The sequence below is a fragment of the Onychomys torridus genome, chromosome 1, assembly GCF_903995425.1.
Source record: "Onychomys torridus chromosome 1, mOncTor1.1, whole genome shotgun sequence".
NCBI classification, from domain to species: domain Eukaryota; kingdom Metazoa; phylum Chordata; class Mammalia; order Rodentia; family Cricetidae; genus Onychomys; species Onychomys torridus.
Window position 1 is genome coordinate 163,723,637 of NC_050443.1, and position 20,553 is coordinate 163,744,189.

Sequence of the window (20,553 nt, forward strand, 5' to 3'; positions counted from 1 at the left end):
CCGCCCCACCCCTGCTTCTAGCGGAAGGTGGGACTCCCCCAGCCACTGGGTCCCCTTCTTTGCGCCTCCTTTGGATATCCTCAGCATTTCCCCATCCCAAGCAAGAATCGATTCCAAGCATAGAAGAACTGTTCTCAGGATGAGGACTGGACCCTATGTCTAGTCCCTCCCAAGGCATCTGCAGGAGCTGGCCATTTGCCTTTCCAGGGTCAATCCTTGATTCCTGTAATTGGAGAGACTGCCTTCTAACTTGTGTGACCTCCCTTCAGGCGTTCCCATCTTCTGAGGCTTGACCCAAAGGTCTCCCCATTCCCTCTCACTCCCTCTCACTCTGTAGTGTCAGTGGCACTGAAGGCAGGAAGACCATCAGAGACAAAGTAGCCTCCTGGCTAGCAGGGCAAGCTTTAACCACATTGGTCCATCTAGGACATCCAGCTAGCCTGGAAGGTTTAAGTGACAGGAGCTCCTTAGGGAGACAGGAACCCACCGCTTCTCCTCCAGAAACAGAGTGGCAGGTACCAGGAGAATTCTCACCGAGAGAGAAATTAGACTAAGGGACCTGGTGGCCCGTGCCCTGATTTAGGGACCTTGGCAGCAATCCCCTGAACTCGGAGTTGTCAGGTTCCTGGGAAGAGAATCTGTCAAAGTCTGGGTCTCTTGGGACTGAGAGGTCCTTCCATCCTCCAACCTGCTACCCACAGGACCAGCTGCAGGAGCTCAGGGCCCAGCCTTGGCCTGGAAGGTAGTCCTGGGAGCAAGGAGTTGAAGGGGGAAGACGTGAGTAGCTGGGTATCTGTCTCCCCAAGGTGTCCTATCTGCCTTGCAGCTTGGTGCTATCTGCCTCCAAGGCCTCCGGAGGAACTGAGCCCACCCTGGAAAGTCCCCACACCCTCCCTCGAGGCCGGAGATATTAGTGCTGCTTGATCAGACCTCATTTCCTGCGAAAATGGAAACATATCCAGGGTCCTTAATAAAGTGAATGACGAGGTTTCGAGTGTAATTGGGCTTCTTTCGGGTGGCATTTTCCTTAAACTGACAGTGGAAAAAATAAAAACTCACAGCATCCAGATGTAATTATGCGTCTATTAGAAGTATAGGGCATGCCAGGCGAGGTGGCACAGAGCCCAGCCCTGGCATAGTGGAGGCAGGCATATCTCTGTGAGTTCAAGGACAGCCAGGGCTACACAGTCTTTAAAGACTCTGTCTCTTAAAAGAAGGAGGAGGAGGAGGAGGAGGAGGAAGTGGTAGCAAACACATTTAAACCCAGCTCTTGGGAGGCAGAGACAGGCGGATCCCTGAGTTCAAGGCCAGTCTGGTCTACAGAGTAAGTTCCAGGATAGCCAGGGCTACACAGAGAGACCCTGAATTGAAAAAGAAGAAGGAAGAGGATGAGAAAGAAGAGATGGAGGAGGAGGAGAGGGAGAAGGAGGAGGAGAAGAACAAGAAAAAGAAGGAGGAGGAAGAGGAGGAGAAGGAGAGGAAGAAGAGGAAGAAGAAGAAGAAGAAGAAGAAGAAGAAGAAGAAGAAGAACAAGAACAAGAACAAGAAGAACAAGAACAAGAACAACAAGAACAAGAACAAGAACAACAAGAAGAAGAAGAACAAGAAGGAGGAGGAGGAGGAGGAGGAAGAGGAGGAGGAGGAGGAGGAGGAGGAGGAGGAGGAGAAGGAGAAGAAGAAGAAGAAGAAGAAGAAGAAGAAGAAGAAGAAGAAGAAGAAGAAGAAGAAGGAGAAGGACTTCCAGGGTAGATTAGCCTGGTCTCAGCTAATCTACCTTCTAGAACATGGGCACAAACGCTTACCTAGAACTAGGGAGTCAGGAGGCCCCAACCTGCGCACCAGCTCTGCAACCAAGCACGCATCTCTGCGACCTTCAGCCTCTTGTCCCCAGCCTGAGACTCGCCCTACCGCTGCCATAGGATCACTAGAGATCTTTATTTATACGCTGGGGCGGGAGTGAAGTGGGGGTGGGGTGTCTCTTCCTTCCCGACAGAGGAGGAGTGTCCGAGATGGCAGTGTCCGGGCTGCCTGGTTGTGAGTCCCCCAGACTGCTCCCCGGAGCCTGCGCACTGGCTGCATATTTCTATGTATAATCCAATTTTTTCCGTGACTATCTAGTTAAACTCTTTAACAACAGCTACATAATTAGAATTTGGATTCCCATTAATTTTCTCTGGGCCTCGAACCATTTGCAGCTCACACTGGTAATTAATGCGATACATCACTAACTTTACCCAGCGCCGGCCAGCCAAACTCGGGTCGCTCGGCCCGCACCCGACGCCCCCGCGCGGAGCCCTGACTCCAGACCCGGCTGCTGGAGTGGGGGCTGAGTGCCTCCCTCCAAAGCCGAATGCTTCGGCCCGCGCACCCAAAGCCTTCTTTCCAGGAAATTTCACAATTAAAAATATTTATCGGGAGCAGATTTACGTTTCTGGGTTTCCAGTCTCGGGGCGTCTGGGTAGGCTATTAAGAGTAATTAGCATCTTTTGCGCATGCAGATTTACTTCGCTCATTGCCACATAACTCATCCCTAAAAGCCGGCGCAGGCGAACGCAGGCTCTGCCGCCAGAGCTACAGCCGCCGCCCTGGTTGACTCTGAGCCCCGCTCGCCTAGCACACGGCAGGCTTTCGGTCTCTCCAGTCTTCGGGTCGCTCCAGGGCGGGCAGGCGGTGCCAAGGAGCAAAAGGCTCCCACTCGGGAAACCAGGGACGTTAGAGCGACCTCAGACCAAGAAGGAAGGTCCCAGGCTAGGCTTTCCCGGTCCCTGCCTGGACCACAGGCCGGCATTGTAGCAGTGCATGTGTATGCAGGAACGAGTGGGCATCTCTAAGTGCACAGGGGCGTGAGAGCCAGTTCACATCTATGTTGTGGCTAGTGTGTGTTCTTCCGAGAGCACAGGGTGTGCACGGGAAATCACTCTACCCGCACCTCTCCGCTTCCCCCAGGACATTAGTTCAATTGCCGATCTAGGCCACTTAGTTAGGACACCAAGTCCTGGGCCTCCATTTCCCTTTCACAGAGAGCCGGCCTTATCCAGTCAGACCACCTGAAACACTCTGAGCTAGCGCAGGCGCGCAGGGGGTGGAGAGTCGCCGGGAGACACACTCTGTTGCGGAGGGCCAGCAGAGTCCTAGTGTACAACTATGTGTGTTGCCTGAGGATGAGAGGCTGCATGCACAGAAAGCTCAGGCCCGGCCTGGGTCACTGAAAGGAGGCTATGGAAGCCCCTGGGGGCAACAGGAGACGTTGGAATCTGCTGGTGGAGGAGGAAGGGGATGAGGGTGGGTCTTGTAAGGGGACAGAGGGGTTCTAGAAGGAAGAGCTAAGGACGAGGGAGACTGTGGCTCCCGCACTCCAAACGACCCAGGCACCCACCCACCCCGGGTTCGTTATTAACGCACTGGGAAGTCCGCAAACCGCCCAACTTTCTTCTCTTTAATGAGCCTAGAAGAAGAGGCTGCCCTGGAGGGGTTTGTTCATTAAAGATGTAGCTGGAGGAATATTGTCTCATTAATTATCTGGTTTTAATTACACTCCTACCCTTTGAATCTGGAGATGGGAAAAGTTGATTTGATGGCACCGCCCCCTTTAGCTTAAAGAGTCAGGACCAGGGAAGGGACCAGGAGGGGGCGTAGGGACTATGTGTGCCCAGAAGGTGTGTGTGTGTGGGTGATTGTCCTAAATATGTCTGGTGAGAATCTAGCACGGGGGGGGGGGGGGGGCGGGGGGCGCTCTATGCCTTAGCTCATGTATGGATGCAGCCTCCGTGTGGATCTGAAAATGTGCGTGTCTGAATGCGTGTGACCACGTGTGCCTTCGAGGCGGTGTGGACGTGACTTGGATGTCTATGTGTGCTCCCATCCTGTGTGTGGTTCTGTGCGTTGGGGTGTGCATGTGAGTAGCTGAGTGTGTCTACAGACAGGCCTGAGAGCGGGGGTCTAAATGAGTAAGAATGTGACTGGATAGCTGTGTCTGCCTATGTCTAAGACAGTGCCTTCCTGCCCACTAGTTCAGGTGACAGTATCTGGCAATGTTTCTGGGACTCTGCTGTGCCTGCATGTGCCTTCCATATATGAGTGATGTGGGGGGCCTCTGTGACTGAAATGTTCCATGAGGTCTACCGCTCCAAGGACGTCGCTTATTTTCCCAGGGTCCCCGGGGCTAGGGTGCCACCTGGAAATCATGGTCCTTTGGGGGGGTTGTTTAAGGGGGTGTCCCTCCCTGCCATGTCCCTTGTCAGGCTGGTGTGGCACTAGAGCGGGGGCCGTTTTCCCTTTAAATCGAGGACACTTTGACAGGGACATTAAGGACCCGGCTGCTCAGGCTGAGCAGATCATAAAACCGGACAGGCAATTTCTGCTCCCGCCAAATAGCCGGGCAGGCTCGTTCTGCATCTTTGGTTTTAATGCACTAAACTGGCAGCTAAGCAGGGAGCGAGCAAAGGAGGGGGTGGGGAGCCCCCGCACACACCGGCACACACACCGGCACTCACACAAACACCCCTTCACACCCTGTGCCCCATGCCCAGCCCTGACCCCCCCCCCCCACTGGCAGAATTATCAACTAGAATTTGATTAATATGCAAATCGCAGGCAAACAGCTCCATATAATTCTTTCAGTGGAGAGTAATTAATCACCAGTTAAAGCAAATTAATACATATATCAATTTTGTCAGAAACATGCTTAGTTCAATCGCCCGTAAAATTGAAGTTTGAAGTATTAAGAGGCTCTGCAGAAACGCCAGGACTAAAACTTTCAAATTGATCCTATTTAGTAATCAATCAGGCTCTCCCCTCAGGTTAATCTGCCTAATTTTTCATCTCAAATCATACACTTTACTGACACGCCATCTAGCAAACAGTCGATAAAAAGTTAACAAAAATGATAACGACTCCAACCGCAGCCATTGTGCAGGGCGGGTGGGCGGCAGGCGGCTTTGATTGCATTTCTAGGGTGGTCGGCGATTTGGTTTTTTCTGGGCCGAGAACTGGGAGCTACCCCAGACAGAAGCCTCCCCGCTCCATCACCCTGTTGTATGACGGAAGCCCTAGATGCTGTGGGGCCCCGTTCAGCACACCAGAACACTGGTGGCATTTCCACCAAAGTCAGCCAGCCAGCTCCCTCTCCACTCTTGTGCCTGCCAAAGTATCAGGAAGCCGGCCTTCTGTGCTTCCGGTGACTGTGGCCTGAGCCTCTCGCCTCGCTTGTGTTGTGTATAGAAGGCTGAATAGTGGTGATGTTGCATGTTAACTGCAAAGGTTTATCTGTTTAAGTATTTTTCCCTTTTCTTCCTTTTTTTTTTTTTTTTTTTTGAGACAATATCTTGCTATGTAGCTCTAGCTGGCCTGAAACTCACTGTTGAACCACAAACTGGCTTCAGACTTGAGGCCATTCTTCTGCTTCTGCCTTCTAAGTGAGTGCTGGAATTATAGGCATATACCACAAGCTCCCTGTGTGTTTAATTTTTGCATATACTATTGGCTGTCTGAATTTGGATGGATGTGCTGTGTCATATTCAGTGGCACGTTGTGTCCAGAATCCTGTGTGTCTGTATCACTGTGTTCCTGCTTTGTATGTGTCTTCATTGTTTCTGGGATGAGAGCGATAGTGTGCCTGCCTGTATGGGAGTGCTCTGTCTTGGCTGTGGGACTGATTGGCCCACTCTGCATAAACATGTGAGAGTCAGGAAGCTGGATACAAAGATTCCCTCACAGACATCAAGAGTAGAGATAACCTGTAAAGACCCAGACATTTAACCTTGAGCACCCTCAAGCAAATGTGAGGGGTTGCTTCTTGCCACATAGCCCCTAAGCTGATCCTCTGCACTGGGCAGGGGCATAAAAGAGGAGAGAAAAGCCCCCCATTGCTTGGCAGAAGGGACTCTCAGCCATGAGTCTCCCCACTACACAGAGCCCTGGACCCAACACTCCTGAGACAGACTCCTGACTGCTGGAGGGGTCAGGGAGCAGACACTCAGCCAGGGGACACCTCTTTGCCTGTGCTCAGATGTCACATCCACACCCAGGTGCAGTTACAACTTATCATGGACCCCTTTACACACAGAGAGACAATGGATCTTTCGCCACTCCAGGACGGAGGACTGAGGGTCCCCACCCCCACAGAAGCCTCCCTGCCACATGCATCACCCGGATACCGCCACAGCTCCCTTCAGCACACCAGAATGTCGGCAGCCTCTTCACCCGTCACTCTGAAATCCAGAGTGCGAACATGGAACCGGTTTTCTTTTCCTGAAGTACCCACTGAACTCACAAACAACTAGAAACATCTAGCTCTCCATAGGACACCCTGTATATGCTGGTATGTCTACAAAATGCACAGCCATGCCTACATGGCACACACCATGCATCCACCAGATTCCAAGAAGAGTTGCAACTCATTTACATCTAGCCCTGCTGACGGCTTTGCACCCTTAACATCTGTGTGTACACAATTGTCATGTGTGGTCTTCCCAGTTTGGGCAGAGCTGAGCCCCCACAGGGAGTTGGTGAATTGGAGGGAACATGGCAGGCCCTTGGGAGCTATACTTCCCGGACTGAGGTTCAGCCTGGTAGTCAAGTTGAGTGGAAGCCATTCAGGGACAGTAGAGAGTACCAGTCCTCCCTCAACCTGTTCTCAAAGAAGCAAAGTCCACACAGGAGTGTTCCTCAGTGGTCCCTCTTGTGAGCTACTGTTTCTTCAGCTAGGTACCTGCAGCCTTCCCCCTTGTCTGGGCCATGTCCATCTACTTGCCTGAGCCATGCTGGCCTCAAGGTTTGGAGCTGGGATTCTAGTCGTGTACTTGGGTTTCACACCAACGCCTTCTCCTGGCCGTCTGCTCACACCAGCTTTGCACACACCTTAGCAGTGCTCAGCCACGGGTCACACCCACCCCAGGGCTACCTTTACTCTTTTTCTCTCCCTTGAACCAGTTTAGTCACACACAGTTGCGTACACTAGTTTATGATGATTGGTTGCACAGGCCATGGAGGTACACCCCCAGTCACCCCCAGCTGTACATGCTGCGATGCCATCCATCAGCTGCACATGTTCAGTTTCTAGTTGCACACTTTCGATGACACACTCAGAAATGCATCCTTGTTGGTCTCGGTGCAACACACACACACACACACACACACACACACACACACACACACACACCAGCACCAAGTATCTTTCAGGACTGGAAATTGTGGAAAGAGAAAGAATGGGTTGCTAACAGCAGGTAAGAGCCTGGGAAGGCAATGATGGGGCCCCCAGAGAAACTGAAGGTAGGAAGCTCCTAGGTCCAGGATTTACCCTCCCACCCCTGCGGGGAACAAAGCCCAGGAGCCTCGGTTTCCGTCACTTCAGTCCTAAGAGCCTGCTTTTTGGAAGACTGGGTCTATGGCTACACCCTGGGGGCCAGGCTCATAGGCCAGACCGCCATACCTGCGCAGGAATATTCTAGAGATGCACCTATTTCCCACACAGCCGCTTACCCCTGCATCCCAGTCACACCACCGCCTAGCTTAGCCAGCTTTACCCACCAACTCACACCCCCTAGAAACCCCGTGGGATTCACTATTGTACACTAGCAGCTGGTCCTCCTCACTGGAGCCCACTCAGGTTCCCTGTCCCCTTCCCCTCTCGCCTCCCATCGCTGATCTCACCTACACTGGCCTCTTAACTGGCTGCTCTCCTCACATCTTTGAGGCTCCCCTATGTCCCCTTCTAAATGCATTTGTTTGGGGAGCAAACGTGCTTCCATCACAAAATGTTTCCTGGGTCCCAAAAAAGGGGGAGTGTCTGTTGAGGAGGAGAATGCCTCGGTGTCCCTGGGTTCTGGTGTCTGAGAGCCAGCAAGGCTGGATGAGTGAACTTTCCTGGACCCGTTGACTCAAAAGGATGGTGAGGAGGGGGGTCCCCGCGGCAACCGGCAGGGGCGGAGGGGAGACGTGCGGCCCCAGCCCGTCCCTTTCAGGGGGGACTCATGCATCAAACTTCAATTTTCCGGACGATTGAATTAGTGATTTTTTTTCTCCTGAACTAAAATACACTTAAGTCTTTGGGATTAATTACCACGTTCTGGTCCCTCAGACTGGAGTATTACTTATCGGAGCTGCGTCTGACACTGGCCCGACACCTCGTAAAATAAGGAACTGCGCCTCCCGGCCTCACCCGACGCCGACCGCTAGGCCACCGTGCCGAGGAAGGCGGAACCACAGGCGCAGAGGAGGCATGCTCCAGCCGCACAGCTCGACCTGTCCGCGCTCGGAGGGGGCTCCGGTCCACAGAACCAGTCGTGTCCCGGGACTCAACAAGCTTCGCCAAGGCCCGGGACGCAACCGAGAAGAGAGAGACAAAGCCTAATCCCCTCCCTTGGTCAACCAGGAACCGAAAGTGGGTCCGCCCAGGGCCGGGATTCCCAAGGAAACAAATCTGCATTGGTCCCAAGCGGTATGGGAACTCTGCGCGAAGAGCCGAGCCTTAACGAACTTCACCCAGAATGGGTGTGGATTCCACAGCCCTACACACGACCCATGTCACGTTCAGACACGAACAAGAACCAGATAGGCAAAGTCCACGGCCAGTTCGCACAGAGCCCACTCCTTGAGCGTGCTCACAGCACACAACCTCACCCGAGACAGGCACCCTACCAGAGCCTCTAGGGTGTCACCTGGAGTTCGAGGCCCTCTTGCGTCATAGATCCCAGAGGCAAGACCTGGGTGGTGGCCAAGGCCACTTGAGCTCCCTGGGCCGCGTGCTGGGCATCAGCTAGCTAAGAAGATTGCCCGCTACAGTCCTGGCCTCCCTGGATGGAAGCCCCTTAGCCCTCACCCACAGTTAGCGGTTTCCCCAGCCTTGTGCTTGACCCCGCTTGGAGGTGAACCCCAACCTGTGGTGCTTGGCACGGCTGGAGTCAGGCCTGGCTAACCTCACCCTGGCGCGCTTCAGAAGCCCAGCGGCAGCGGGGCAGAAGCACCGAGTTCAGCAGAGCCAGGAGACAGCAGAGTGTCTCTGACACTCTCCCCAAATGATGGCGATCTGAGCTCCGGTGCTGACCGGTGCTCACCAGCTGGGGCTCAGCCTGAGGTCTCGGTACACCTCTCTCTTTCCCTCCCCTCTACACGGTCACTCTAGTCTTCAACTCGGTTTCCTTTCTAGCCCACAGACACAAGGAATTGCTTCTGTCTCTCAAGGCCTGAGTCTTATGCCTCCTCCTCCAAGAAGCCATCCCCACCCTTGAGCCCGAAGTTGGGTCTCAGTATTTTGCAAGCAGCACTTCTGTCATGGTCGGCGACGGTTTCCTAACATTCAGAGATGCTTCCGGGCCGGCAGATTAGATTGGGAGCTTCTTGAGGGCAGCGACCTCGTTTCAATTTCCCTAGACGCCTGCATACAATAAATATCTGCTGAATCGATTTCCCCCTTTATTTTATTAATCCTTCTCCTTCCGTCTTCCCTTCTTTCTTTTCCTCCTTCCTTCCTCCCTCGTTATTTTTTATTTCTTGGTTATATTCAATTGTCATGTTTTTCAGGCTCATTAAATCCATTTAGAGACAAAAGAATAAAAGGCAGAAGAGAAAGGGAGGGGGAGGGAGGGAGGGGGAGGGGAGGGGAGGAGGCCAGAGAAGCAAACAAATAACCCGCTTTAACTAGACGGGCGGATAAATGGCCCCGTTTCTCCTCAGCCCCGATGCGCCTGCTTAGCTGCGCGCCCCGCGGGCGCCGCAGCTCGGGTGGGCTCAGCCCTGGGGCCGCTGCCCCCAGCCCGAAGGGACCCAGCAGGGCCCAGCCCAGGGCCTGGAAGCGCCGTGCGGCCGGAGGTGCCAGGGCCGCTTCATTGGGATTCATGGGCGTGTTGGGCGGGCGGCCCGGGGGCTCCGGGCGGGCGCGGGGTGGGGGCCGGGCGGGGGGGGGGAGTGCGCGGCGGGCGCAGATGCCCGGGTGACCGCCGCGCCGCGGTCCCTGCGCCGCCTTTGTGCCGGGGAGGCGCGCGCGGGGACCTAATCCATCAAATTGTCTACAAATTGTGAAGAAAATTCAAAAACCATATGGTCGCCAGCGCTGGCGCGCTCTGGGCTGCGGAGGGCCACGGCCGTGCCCGCACCGGGAGCCGCGGGGGGCTGGGCCCGGCTATTGTCGCCTGTCAGCGGCCGCCCGGGCCCATTCGTCCCGGCCTTCATGGTCCGCGCTCCGAATTACAGACCCATCCATCCTAAGAGAGGGCGATTTATGTCGCCCCGGAGGAAGCGGCCGCACCGGCGCACGGCTGCCCGGCCGCCTCTCGCCTTCTCCGGTCCCTGTCGCCTCTTCTCTCCGCGTCTTCCCATTCTCTGTCTCTCCTTGTCTCCGTCTCTCTGCCGGTTTCTGGGCGTCTATAAATGGTCCTCTCTCCACCCTGCCTCTGGCTCTCTCCCGTCCTCGCTCAGCTCGGGGTGTCTTTCTAAGCTCCTTCCCCTGGTTCTGGCTGCCTCTTGGCTTCCTCCTTGGACACGCACGTTCCTGACTCAGGCCCCGGGGCCCCATCGCCTGCCCGAGACCAGATGCGCGTTTCTCACATCAATTTCTCGGAGAAAGGGAGCCCAGCGGCCCGGAGGCGGGACCCAACTCTAGTGACTGCGGCCACTCGCCAGCCCAGCGACAACAAAAGCCCAGAGAGACCGTCTCCCCTCGGTTTAGGAAAGTGAAAGCGGCCGGAGCCCCCACCCTAGCGGCCCAAAGCCGCTGGGAAACCAGCAAGTCCCTGAGACACCTATGGTTTTGCTGCTAGCCGAGTTCTGGGCCAGCATTTGTGAGTGTTACTAGAAATGTACCACAACCCCCAGACGCCTTGGGCTTGCATTCTGGAAAACCCACAAGTGCAATTCAGCATGTCCTCGTTGTCTTCAGCCTTATACTCCTTCACCGACTCCCAAAGCAGGCTGAAGCCCTCAGGGTACGACCAAAACTTGGGAGTCTCCAGGCCCCACCCTGATTTTCCACTGAGTGACACCTGCCAGTGTGTGTCTAGCAGGTGTCCAGGAAGCACAGACAGACTGCCATGGTCAGCGATGGAACACAAAACCGCAGGACAAGCCTTCCCTCATTTGGTGCCTCCCGTGTACAAACGAGTTTTCGGTCACTGTCAGCAAGCCTAGCTTTTTACCCCGACCCGGCGAAGCAGGCTTCTCAGGCCATTCAGTAGCTGCTGCGTGCTCAAGGGCCTGGGCAAAAGGCACTTCCTCCCACTGCTTCCTCTTGGTCCCTCACCCTAAGGCTGCCCTGAAACTTTCCCCCAAATCTCCAAGGCAGGCGAGACCCACAAGGGGCAACAGGGACAATCTTAACTTTGGTTCGGCAGCTTTGGGTAAATGCGGCCGGTTCTCGCAATGGCCATCGCGGCCCATTCTAGTAAAATGGCAAAGACTTTTATTTATCGGAGAAAGAGGCCTTGGGTACAGTCGGAGAAGGAGAAAGAGGGGTAGGAGCTGGGAAGGGGCATCCGGAACCCACCCGCACCGGGCCACCCTCCTATGGCCAAGTTGAGACGGGAGAGAGAGATTGACAGACAGACCCAGAGCTGCAGAGGAGGTGAGGGTGAGCCTTTGGGCCGCCCTTCTTTCGGTCTCTGTCACATGCAAAAACAAAACAAAACAAAAACAAAATCTAAAAAGAGTAAAAAATAATTCGAGGGCTTTGGGTTCTGTTTTCGATGATTGGTCAGATGTTCCCTTGCTTTTTCCCTAAAAGCCAGACTCCAGCAGTCAGTCCGAGAAAATGCAAGAAGGTCTGGAGAAATTTTAAAAATAGTGGACATCGGGAGGCAGACACTCCATCGAAAACAGACTTCTTTTGCTGGGGAAAGAAAAGATCGATTTTGAAACTTGCAAGTCAAGGTCCGGCTGTCCCCCCACCCCCTTCTCACGCAGGGAAAAAAAGGCAGAAGGAAATCAAAAGTCAACTGTAATAGGCGGAGGGAGTGAGCGAACCGGTGCCTTCGCCACATGCAGAGAAAATGAAGACAGCGTCTAGACCCGCAGGAGTTAGTGCCGAGTCCGCCTCACCGTCAGCCGACCCGGTAGCACCCGGGCTTTGAAAACATCGAAATCTCTGAGATTAAAAATAATAACAATAAAATAAAATAAAGGAAAAGATCAGGCTGCGGTGGGAGGAACCCCCAATATAGGCTTAAATATTTATACAGAAGCCATACGGAACTGCACGGTGAGGGCTTCCGGGGCGGCGGAGGCCGCTCATGGCGGCCGGCCCCGCCGGCCGGCCGGGATTTATTGCTTCGAGAGGGAAGAGGCGGCTGTCAGGAGCCAAGTCGGGGCCCCGGGACAAGGGTGGAGGCAGGAGATGCAGAGGAGGTCCCAGCTCCCCTTAGCGGTCCAGCCCGGGAGGCGGCGGGCATGCGGGCGCCGGGGGCCCGGGAGGCAGAAGGTCCAGGGCGCCGCTCAATCGTCCACGTCGATCTCTTCGTCTTCCTCGTCCTCTGAGCAGTCCTGGCTGCTGGCCCGCTGGTCCGTGAGCGGAGAGGCCGGCGAGAGCTGCAAGGGCCCACCGCCTGGGGCTTGCGGGGCGCCTGGGGGCAGCGCGGGAGAACCGGGCCTAGACTTGGCCCTGCCGCAGCCGCCGCCACCGCCGCCCGAAGCCTCCGAGTTCTGCTCGAGTTCGGCCAGTGCCACGATGTCCATCTGCCCGCTGGGGCCCAGTTTCTTGGCGGACTCCACGTCGGCCTTCATCTCCTCCAGGTCCCGCTTGAGCTTGGCGCGCCGATTCTGGAACCAGGTGATGACCTGTGCGTTGGTGAGGCCCAGCTGCTGCGCTATTTGGTCGCGATCTGCCGGGGACAGGTACTTCTGGTACAGAAAGCGTTTCTCCAACTCGTATATCTGGTGGTTGGTGAAGGCCGTGCGTGATTTTCGCCGTTTCTTGGGCGTCTGCCGCTGCCCAAAGATGGTCATCCCATCGCGGCCTGAAAAGAAATGACAGAGTACGCTCGCAACCAGAGAGTGAAGACCCCACCCAGACTCTATCCCGTAACTCTCCACCAGACCCAGGCCCATCTCGCTGTTGAGTCTGCTCTACACCGGAGCAAGCTGGGCCATGGGAAACCTCCTGTCTTTGGTCGCTAGGAAAAATTGTCTTGGTCTCTGCTCCCTAAGAGTTGGTCTGAAAGACCTAAAGTCCTACAGAGTACAAGAAAGCCAAACAGAGACACCCCAAATGCGGACGCAGATTTTTTTCAAACCCCTTTCCAATGGCCTGACTCCATCCTACTCAGAAGTTTCCAGGAAAAGATTCTCTCCCTGCCCCACTCCAGGAGTAAAGAGCATCCAAGCCGATGGAAACTCCAAGAAGCCCGTCAGACTTTGGGGGAGAGCTTGGGTTCCCCATCTCTCTGAGATCACCCCACTCCGAGCCCAGAGGTCCCTAGGATATAGGGTCCTGCCCCATCTATTTCCACTCCCGTCTCAGCAGCAGAAGCTAGGACTAGAGGGACCTGCTGGCCGGAGTGGGCAGAGGCGGGGGGCACGAAGTACAGGACACCGAGTGTGGGCGACCCGGCGGCGCAGGGCGAATCTAGGTGGTGCCTACCTTCGGCTGCCTGCAGGACGCTGACCTCCAGCCCCTTAAAGGTCTTGCTGGCGAGCTCCTCCAGGGCGCACAGCGGCGAGGTCTGCGAGAGCAGAGCGCGGCCCGCCAGGGGCAAGCCGCCCGGCGCGTGCTTGTCGGCGGCGGCCAGCAGGTGCGCCGCCCCACACAGCGAGTAACTTCTCCGCACCGACGGCTTGTTGAGGATGTCCTCGATGCTGAACGGCGTCAGGGGCTTGTTGGAGTTGGCGGGCGGCGGCAGGTGGTCCAGAGGGCTGCGCCGCCGCTCCTCCCCCGGCGCCGCCTTGCCGTCCTCCTTGGAAGTCATCTCGGCCTCGCTTGGGGGCCCGGCCGGGGCGGCTCGGGCCGCGGGGACCCAGCCCGCGGGCAGCTCGGGCGCCGGACGGTGCGAGGGGAAGGCGAGAGGCGGGCGGGAGGCCGCGGCGGGCAGGGCGCGGACCGGCAACCGGCCGATTAGCGCGGCGACCCGGGCAGGCGGAGCGGCGCGGGGCCCCGGGAGGAGAGCGCAGACACGGCCGCCGCCGCCGCCGCCGCCGCCGGGGTTTCCAGCAAGCCCGGGCCGGAGCCGGGAAGAGCCGCACCGGGCTCCAGTTTCGCCAGCCCCGGTGCTATTTAAAGGTGTCAGGTGGCTCCGGCGCGGCGGCTCCTGGCCCCGGGTCCTGGCGGCGGCAGTTGGAAGAGCCGAGGCGAGGGCGCCGATCCCGGACTGCGAGGGGAGGCGGAGAGACGGGGCAATTGACTATTGCTAACAAGTTAGCCTTGATCGAGGAGTAATCAATTATCTGCAGGCACTTCTCTTCGCTCTCCAGTCTTTCTCCTCTCTTCTTTCTCTCTGTTCTCTCTCCCCCTGTCCTCTCTCTCTCTCTCCCTCCCTCCCTCTCTTCACTCCACTCTGCTCCCCCCGTCCCTCTCCTTCTCTACCTCTCCCTCACCCTCTCTTTCACTCTCTGTCTGTCCAATGCAGGCGGCTCTAAGTTGGGAAGCTCATTAATTAGCGGGCCGGGGGTAGGAGGAGCCGGCTGGAATTAGCCTGCCTAATGCGCCTGTCAGTCCCGGCTCTACGCCGTACTCGGCCCGAGATGTTTGTAAATTACATTAGAGGAGCCTTGATTGCTCCCGAACCTGGGGTGATTAAAAAGCCACCGCCCCCACCCCAAACTGAGAGCCGCGCTCCGGGTACACCGGTCTCTCGCCGGCCTGGCCGCGATGGCAGGACCGGCCCGGAGGTCTTAGGCTCTGCAAGCCGCCGTGGTGGAGCTAAGAAGGGCACCAGGAGCCCCAGTAGCGGAGTGACTCGGCGGCCGCACTGGCCAGGTAAGAACTGGGGCCCGGGCGGCCCCCGCTGCTGCCCAACGTGGACTTCGATGATCCCAAATCAAGAACCCAGCACCCCTATTCCAAGACTCTCCTGTCCCCCCCCCCCCAACCCCTGCCCTGGGCCGTGAGCCCGAGAAAAGAGAAGCTGAAGACTCTCGGGGGCTGGCCCCTAGGAGGTCAGAGCTGGCTTCCCAGCCCTGGGTGGGCGACTCGGGACAGAGGTGGGGATCCTAAGGGCTGGGGGAGGGGAACAATTGGAGAGCTCAGTCTTCCCCACCCCGAGTGGCGGAGGGAGGAGTTGGCGGTTCAGCACGCCTCTACCCTGGCCTGAGCCTGAGGCGGGCGCCCTACCTCCTTCTGCAATCTCGCACACTCTTTCCTCCCGCCGCGGGTCTCGGGGGGCCAGCTAGGGCCACCGCACGTCTGATGACCGGCGTCTGACGGAAACTCAGCCGGGTGTCGGGGTTACCCGCGCGGGTTCCGGGCTTCCCCGCTGCTGTTTGCCCCAGCCCGGGCCGGGGCCCTGCTGTCCGCCCCGCCCAGATGGGCACAGGGCTTGAGTGTGCAGCTCGGCCGACTCCAGCTGTTCCGGATGCGGGGTGGGACCGGGAAGGGGCTGCGCTCTGGGAAACTCGCAGCGAGGCCGGGGAACCAGAGAGCTTGGTGGCTGTGGATCCCTGGGCCTGGAATCTCGGAATGTGAGGCGAGCATTTTGTGTGCATCTTTATTGGAAAGTGGCTTTTTTAAAAATTTTTTTATATGTGTATTTGTGTGTGCTTCTTCCTGTTTCTTTCTTTAAACGTTTATGAACCTCTGGGTAGACCAGCGGGACTGAACCTCAGCTATGTCTTTCTTTTCCCTTGAGGTGCGGCAGTGGGGCTGTGCTCTGGGGCCCTCTTCTCTCTCGCTACTCCATCTGGTTTGTGTTGGGCCCTAATTTTCCACTTCTTCCCTTGGAAAAGGAGGGAAGGAAGAGGGTGTAGGAACCAGGAGGAAGACTCTTCTCTCCGCTAGCTGCATACACCAGACTCGCTTTGTTTGTAAACTCCAGAAGCACAGGCCAGAGAAGGGTTCCATGAGCGGCTCAAGAATTTGTGGACCACGGCAGGGAGTGGGACCGGAAGAATGGAAGAATAGGACCCTCCCTGTCGGAAGGGGGTGAGTGGAAGGAAGGAGGGAAGGAGAGAGACAGAGGAGAGAGGAGACAGAGAGAGAGAGAGAGAGAGAGAGAGAGAGAGAGAGAGAGAGAGAGGAGAGAGAACCCAGGCTTTCTCTGTGCAGGGTCCTCTGCACATCAGAGATAGGTTTACTTATCTCTAGTATAACTGTTGGGAGTCATGGCTTGTAGTTCTCTAGATTAAAAGGGATGGAGTAGAGAAAAATAATTCTTTCCTGGAGGCCCCAGTGTGGTGAGGGGCCGGGCTGCCTGGGAATGTTTGAAGCTCGGCTTCTACTTCCTCCCCATCCTCACCCTCCATTTTCAGGAGGTGGGGAGTCGGGTAGGGAAGTGCTCCGAGGCAGAAATACTGGTAATAGAGGTCCATCCCAGCATCCATCCACTGTCTCTCACACATCATCTGCCTCTATCATCCCTGAAGCCCTGGAAGTCCTGAGGAGATGCTAAGCTGAGGAACATGAATCGAAGTCTGGGGAGTAGCGGAGAGGAACCTGAGAGAGAAAAGGCCAGGGAAAATTTAAAGAAGGACACAAGACACATCTACCCTCTCCCAACGTCCTGCCCTCAGGATCCTGCCCCTGCCCTTTCCTGGTACAACACCAAGCCCTTGATGAAGACTGAACCTTCAAGTTAAGCACAGTGCCTGCTACGGCTCATCTCCCAGTTCCTGAAGACCAGTGGAGTTGACATTTCTGAGAAACTGCCAAGAGGGGGCGGGTCGGGAACTGGGGAGCAGAAAGACCCTGTTCTCTGGGATCTTTGTTCATATCTTGTCAAGGGAGGACATTCTAGAGTCATTTGCTGTCTCCAGGCACCTCCCCTTCCTGCTTTGCCGTATCCTGAGGATTTACTTCCTTGGCCTAATTGGTGGGTCTCTCAGGCAGGCGTGCTCAGGAGCACAGCCAGTTTGAGGGTCACACAAGTGTGGTACCACCTGGCATGTTGTTGTTCCAGTTCATTTTGCCCAGATCCCTTGTCCAGGCCACCTTGAAACCTGTTCAACTGCCCACCCACCTTTCCTCAACCTGAAAACCTACCCTATCTCAAACCCTCCAGCCCCCAAGAAAAAAGGTGTGTGGCCGGACTAGGCTCTTCTAGAACGCTGGGAACCCAAATCCACTGGCCTCTAGTACCCCTTCTGAAGAGAAACTGAGTATATTCTGGGCTGGTGATAGGAAACCTCCCCACCCCCAGGGTTTTAGACCTTCGAGTGCAGGAACATCAGTGGGGGTGGGGGTGGGGGTGGGGGACTCCAGGCAACCTGGACCTACCTAATCCTAGGGAACATCTAGTTTTTACCCATCAAATATGTCAGATGGGTTTCTATCCTGCAAATAAGGTCAGAATGGTTCTACAATGGGATGGGAATGGCTGTGCCCTCAGAGGAGCTGAGAGGTCACAAGAATCAAAAAGAAGAGGAAGTTTCTTAATCAAAAAGTTCAGAGGAATGAAGAGCGATTGGAAGGAACCCAACCATGAGAGTTCAGGTCGTCTCCATCCAGATGCCCTCCTAGGACTCTACACTGTGCAAAAGAGACATCCACATCCTAGTCAGCTGGCCTGGGGACTTTTCAGCTGGAGCTGGAGCTGGAGGCAGCTAGACCCTGGAGTCTCCTCCACCTCCTCCTCAGAGGAGCATCTACTGAAACACCATGTATCCATTACCACTGAATTGTTCACTGCTTACAAGACCAGGATCCAGCCTTATTCCATCTCCAATGGAAGGGATTATTCTGACAAAAATCGGTTCACCTTCTAAGTTAGGGAGGAGGATCCCAAACAAAGAGGAAGGATAAACACTCCATGAATTGTCATGGATTTGTGTTCTAAGGAGACGCTGCAGACTCAAATGAACCAAATTGTTTCTTAGCAAAGGATAATAATAGCTCACTCAACTCATCCCCCATTAGATTCGACCCGGGTTGTTTGGGTAGCCCCATTCATTGCCATGTTCTGGTAAGGACCACCAACCATCTGCTCTCAAGCCAGAGTTCCTTCCCAAGAAAATGGTCTGGGTCTGGCACCACTCAGTGTGACTAAACTTGATCACTGGTTTGGATGGCTTTTGTCCCATGGGAGCGCTACTCAGTCCCTAAACTTCAGAGAGTGCTTCTGGGTTTTACATCCTGTCCTTGGCCAGAATGTAACAGGAGCAATAACCATGACTGTAAATACCATAAACCCACCCGTACATTGCCTGGCTCCCCGCTAAGCTTTATTCATTTGTTACTTTACTAATATCCCTCATTTTACAATAAGGAAAATGGGAACAGAGCTGGTCAGGAGCCCATCTAAAGTCGCACAGCTTGTCTAGGATTAACTGGGACAGGAACACTGTTGTTCTGACTCAAGCCTGTGCTCTTATTCTCTCTTAACCAGAGGTGTCTACAGGCTCTGTGAACAGGTTTCAGGAGTTCTGAAGACTCCAGACACTTTGTGTAAACTTCGTCAGCAAGCCCGAGTGAACACATTTTTTTCCTGTGGCTAATATTATATAACAAAGTGGATTCTCATAAGGATTGGAGATCCGGAAAAGGCCAAGGGCAGGAGGAGACCAGTGGGGGAAGGGAGGTAGGCCAATAGGGAAGTGGAGGGAGCTACCTCCTCCCAGGCCTAGGAATTAAGAAGCCAGCTGCTCCCAAACACAGCCTGGGCTCCCAGCCTGCTTCTGAACTTGCCCAGCTCTCCCCTTGCTAGGCACAGCTCTTCTGACCTCTGCCTGTAGTGTGTGTGCCATCCGTCGGGGGTTGTGTCTGGGCCATTCTTTGGGAAGCACACACTACTGCTCACTCCTCTCCCTTCTTTGGTGGAAGGAATTCCTTTAGACCACTGTGTCAAGGCACTTCTGCCTGAATGTCTTTCGGAAGTATGGAGGAAACACAGACAGAGAACCAAATGGCAGAGGCAGGCTGGCATGGAAGAGCTCCCCAGAGATGCTGAGGCCTGCTTGGTGCCCAGTCTCTGCAGCGTCCAGAACAGAGCTCTCTCTCTTTGTCATCCAGGGTCAGAATGGCCTCTGTCCCTTCTCTTGCTGGCAACTCTGTCCCTACCTATTGCCCAACTCATCACCTTGGGAAAATCCTCCCGCCCTATCCGGCTCCTCAGAAGACCCCTGGGAGTCACTGTCACATCGCCAGACACGTGGCGGTGGTTTGTGTCAACCCTTCTGCCTCTCTCTCCATCTGGTCATGAACTTGAGGAGGGCAGGATCACCATCTCTCTGTGTGCCCCATGCCAGCCAGGCATATACCAAGAGCTCCTCAGGCATTTGTTGAATAAATAAACTAAATGGATAAGAGACAAAGAGAGCCAGACAGAGAACTGACTCAGTCTTTGCCCCTGAGAGAGGGCCAAGGGTGCAGGAGAGGGTAGGTACATTGTTTTTTGTCAGCTGCATGCAGATGTTTGAGGCTCACACCCCCACATTTGCAGAGGTGCACAAAGACTTCATTCTTTAACGCTTTTTGCTGGGGTGCTGGGGGTGCTGGGATCTGGATCCAGCTGTGGTCTGACTAATAAATAATTGGACTTCCTTGCATTTTGTTTGTTTTAAACAGGATTGATTCCCTGCCACACGACAGGTTCAGAAATGGAGAGGAAGAAAGAGCTGAAGAGCAGGAGTGAGGAGCAGGAGGAAGGGGTAGAAGACACACCCTTTGCACCCCAAGGACCCTAGGGTCTGTGAAGAGGGTAAGGGAACCTGTGTGTGTACACACACACACACACACACACACACACACACACACACACACACACGCAGGGCTCCCTGTTCTGTTCCAGGCAGAATCTGGCATTAGCGCTGCACTTTGAAAAACCAGAAGTGTTTGGGTAGGTGGGTAGGGAAAACATTTCGGAAACGACGGAAATAGACACGGCAGTGCCTTTCTGTTGTCCAGGCAATGAATTCCTGGCCTCTGGACGATACCCCAGTCCTTGGTGCATCCCAGAAGGTTACTGGGATGCTGTTTAGCCCTTGAGAGGAAGGGCTGAGGAGCTACACCCTGCACTTGAGGATGGGCCAACAATGCGGGTTCCCTTCTTCCCGCCACCTTCCAGTTTTGAACATTCTCTTTTTCTGTCGCGGTAAACATGTTAATGGTAGGGCACTCTCCATTTCACCAAGACCTCCCTGCCCGGGGGTGGGGTGGGGTGGGGGGTGGGCATTGTTCGCAGGCATGAAGCCTGTGGGCTACTAGGCCTGGTGGAAAGACTGGGCACAGAAACGGAAGAGGCCAGGGTAAGTATGCCTGGCTACGCCGATGCAGAAAAGACCTGAGTCAGGCTTCTCATAATAAACGGCACGTGAATAATTCAGCAGCCTCTGAGGCTCATTGCATTAGCGCCTTGCGAGTGTGCCAAGCAGCGGGCTCACTAACCTGCAAAAGTAAGAGACCTGGGTAGAAGACCCCCTGTCCCCGGTACACTGAATTATTCCGCGGCTGAATTATACCAGCACCTCTGTCCTGGATCCCCCTTG

The 20,553-nt window shown here is 55.3% G+C and overlaps 1 protein-coding gene across 1 annotated transcript; it reads right to left on the reverse strand.

Moving 5' to 3' along the window:
• Positions 1-11,369: 11,369 nt before the first annotated feature.
• On the reverse strand, positions 11,370-15,463 carry Lbx1 (ladybird homeobox 1). The gene is made up of 3 exons (XM_036180189.1): positions 15,251-15,463; positions 13,565-14,288; positions 11,370-12,941 (listed from the first exon to the last, which is right to left on the reverse strand). The coding sequence occupies exons 2-3, from the start codon at positions 13,887-13,889 to the stop codon at positions 12,421-12,423; spliced, it is 846 nt and encodes a 281-aa protein (XP_036036082.1). The 5' UTR covers positions 13,890-14,288; positions 15,251-15,463; the 3' UTR covers positions 11,370-12,420.
• Between the last annotated feature and the right edge of the window lie 5,090 nt (positions 15,464-20,553).

Coding starts and splice junctions, on each gene's coding strand:
- Lbx1 (XM_036180189.1), bottom strand. CDS start 13,889: ATGACTTCCAAGGAGGACGGCAAGGCGGCGCCGGGGGAGGAGCGGCGG. Junction 12,942..13,564: donor CGTCCTGCAGGCAGCCGAAG/GTAGGCACCACC, acceptor ATTTCTTTTCAG/GCCGCGATGGGATGACCATC.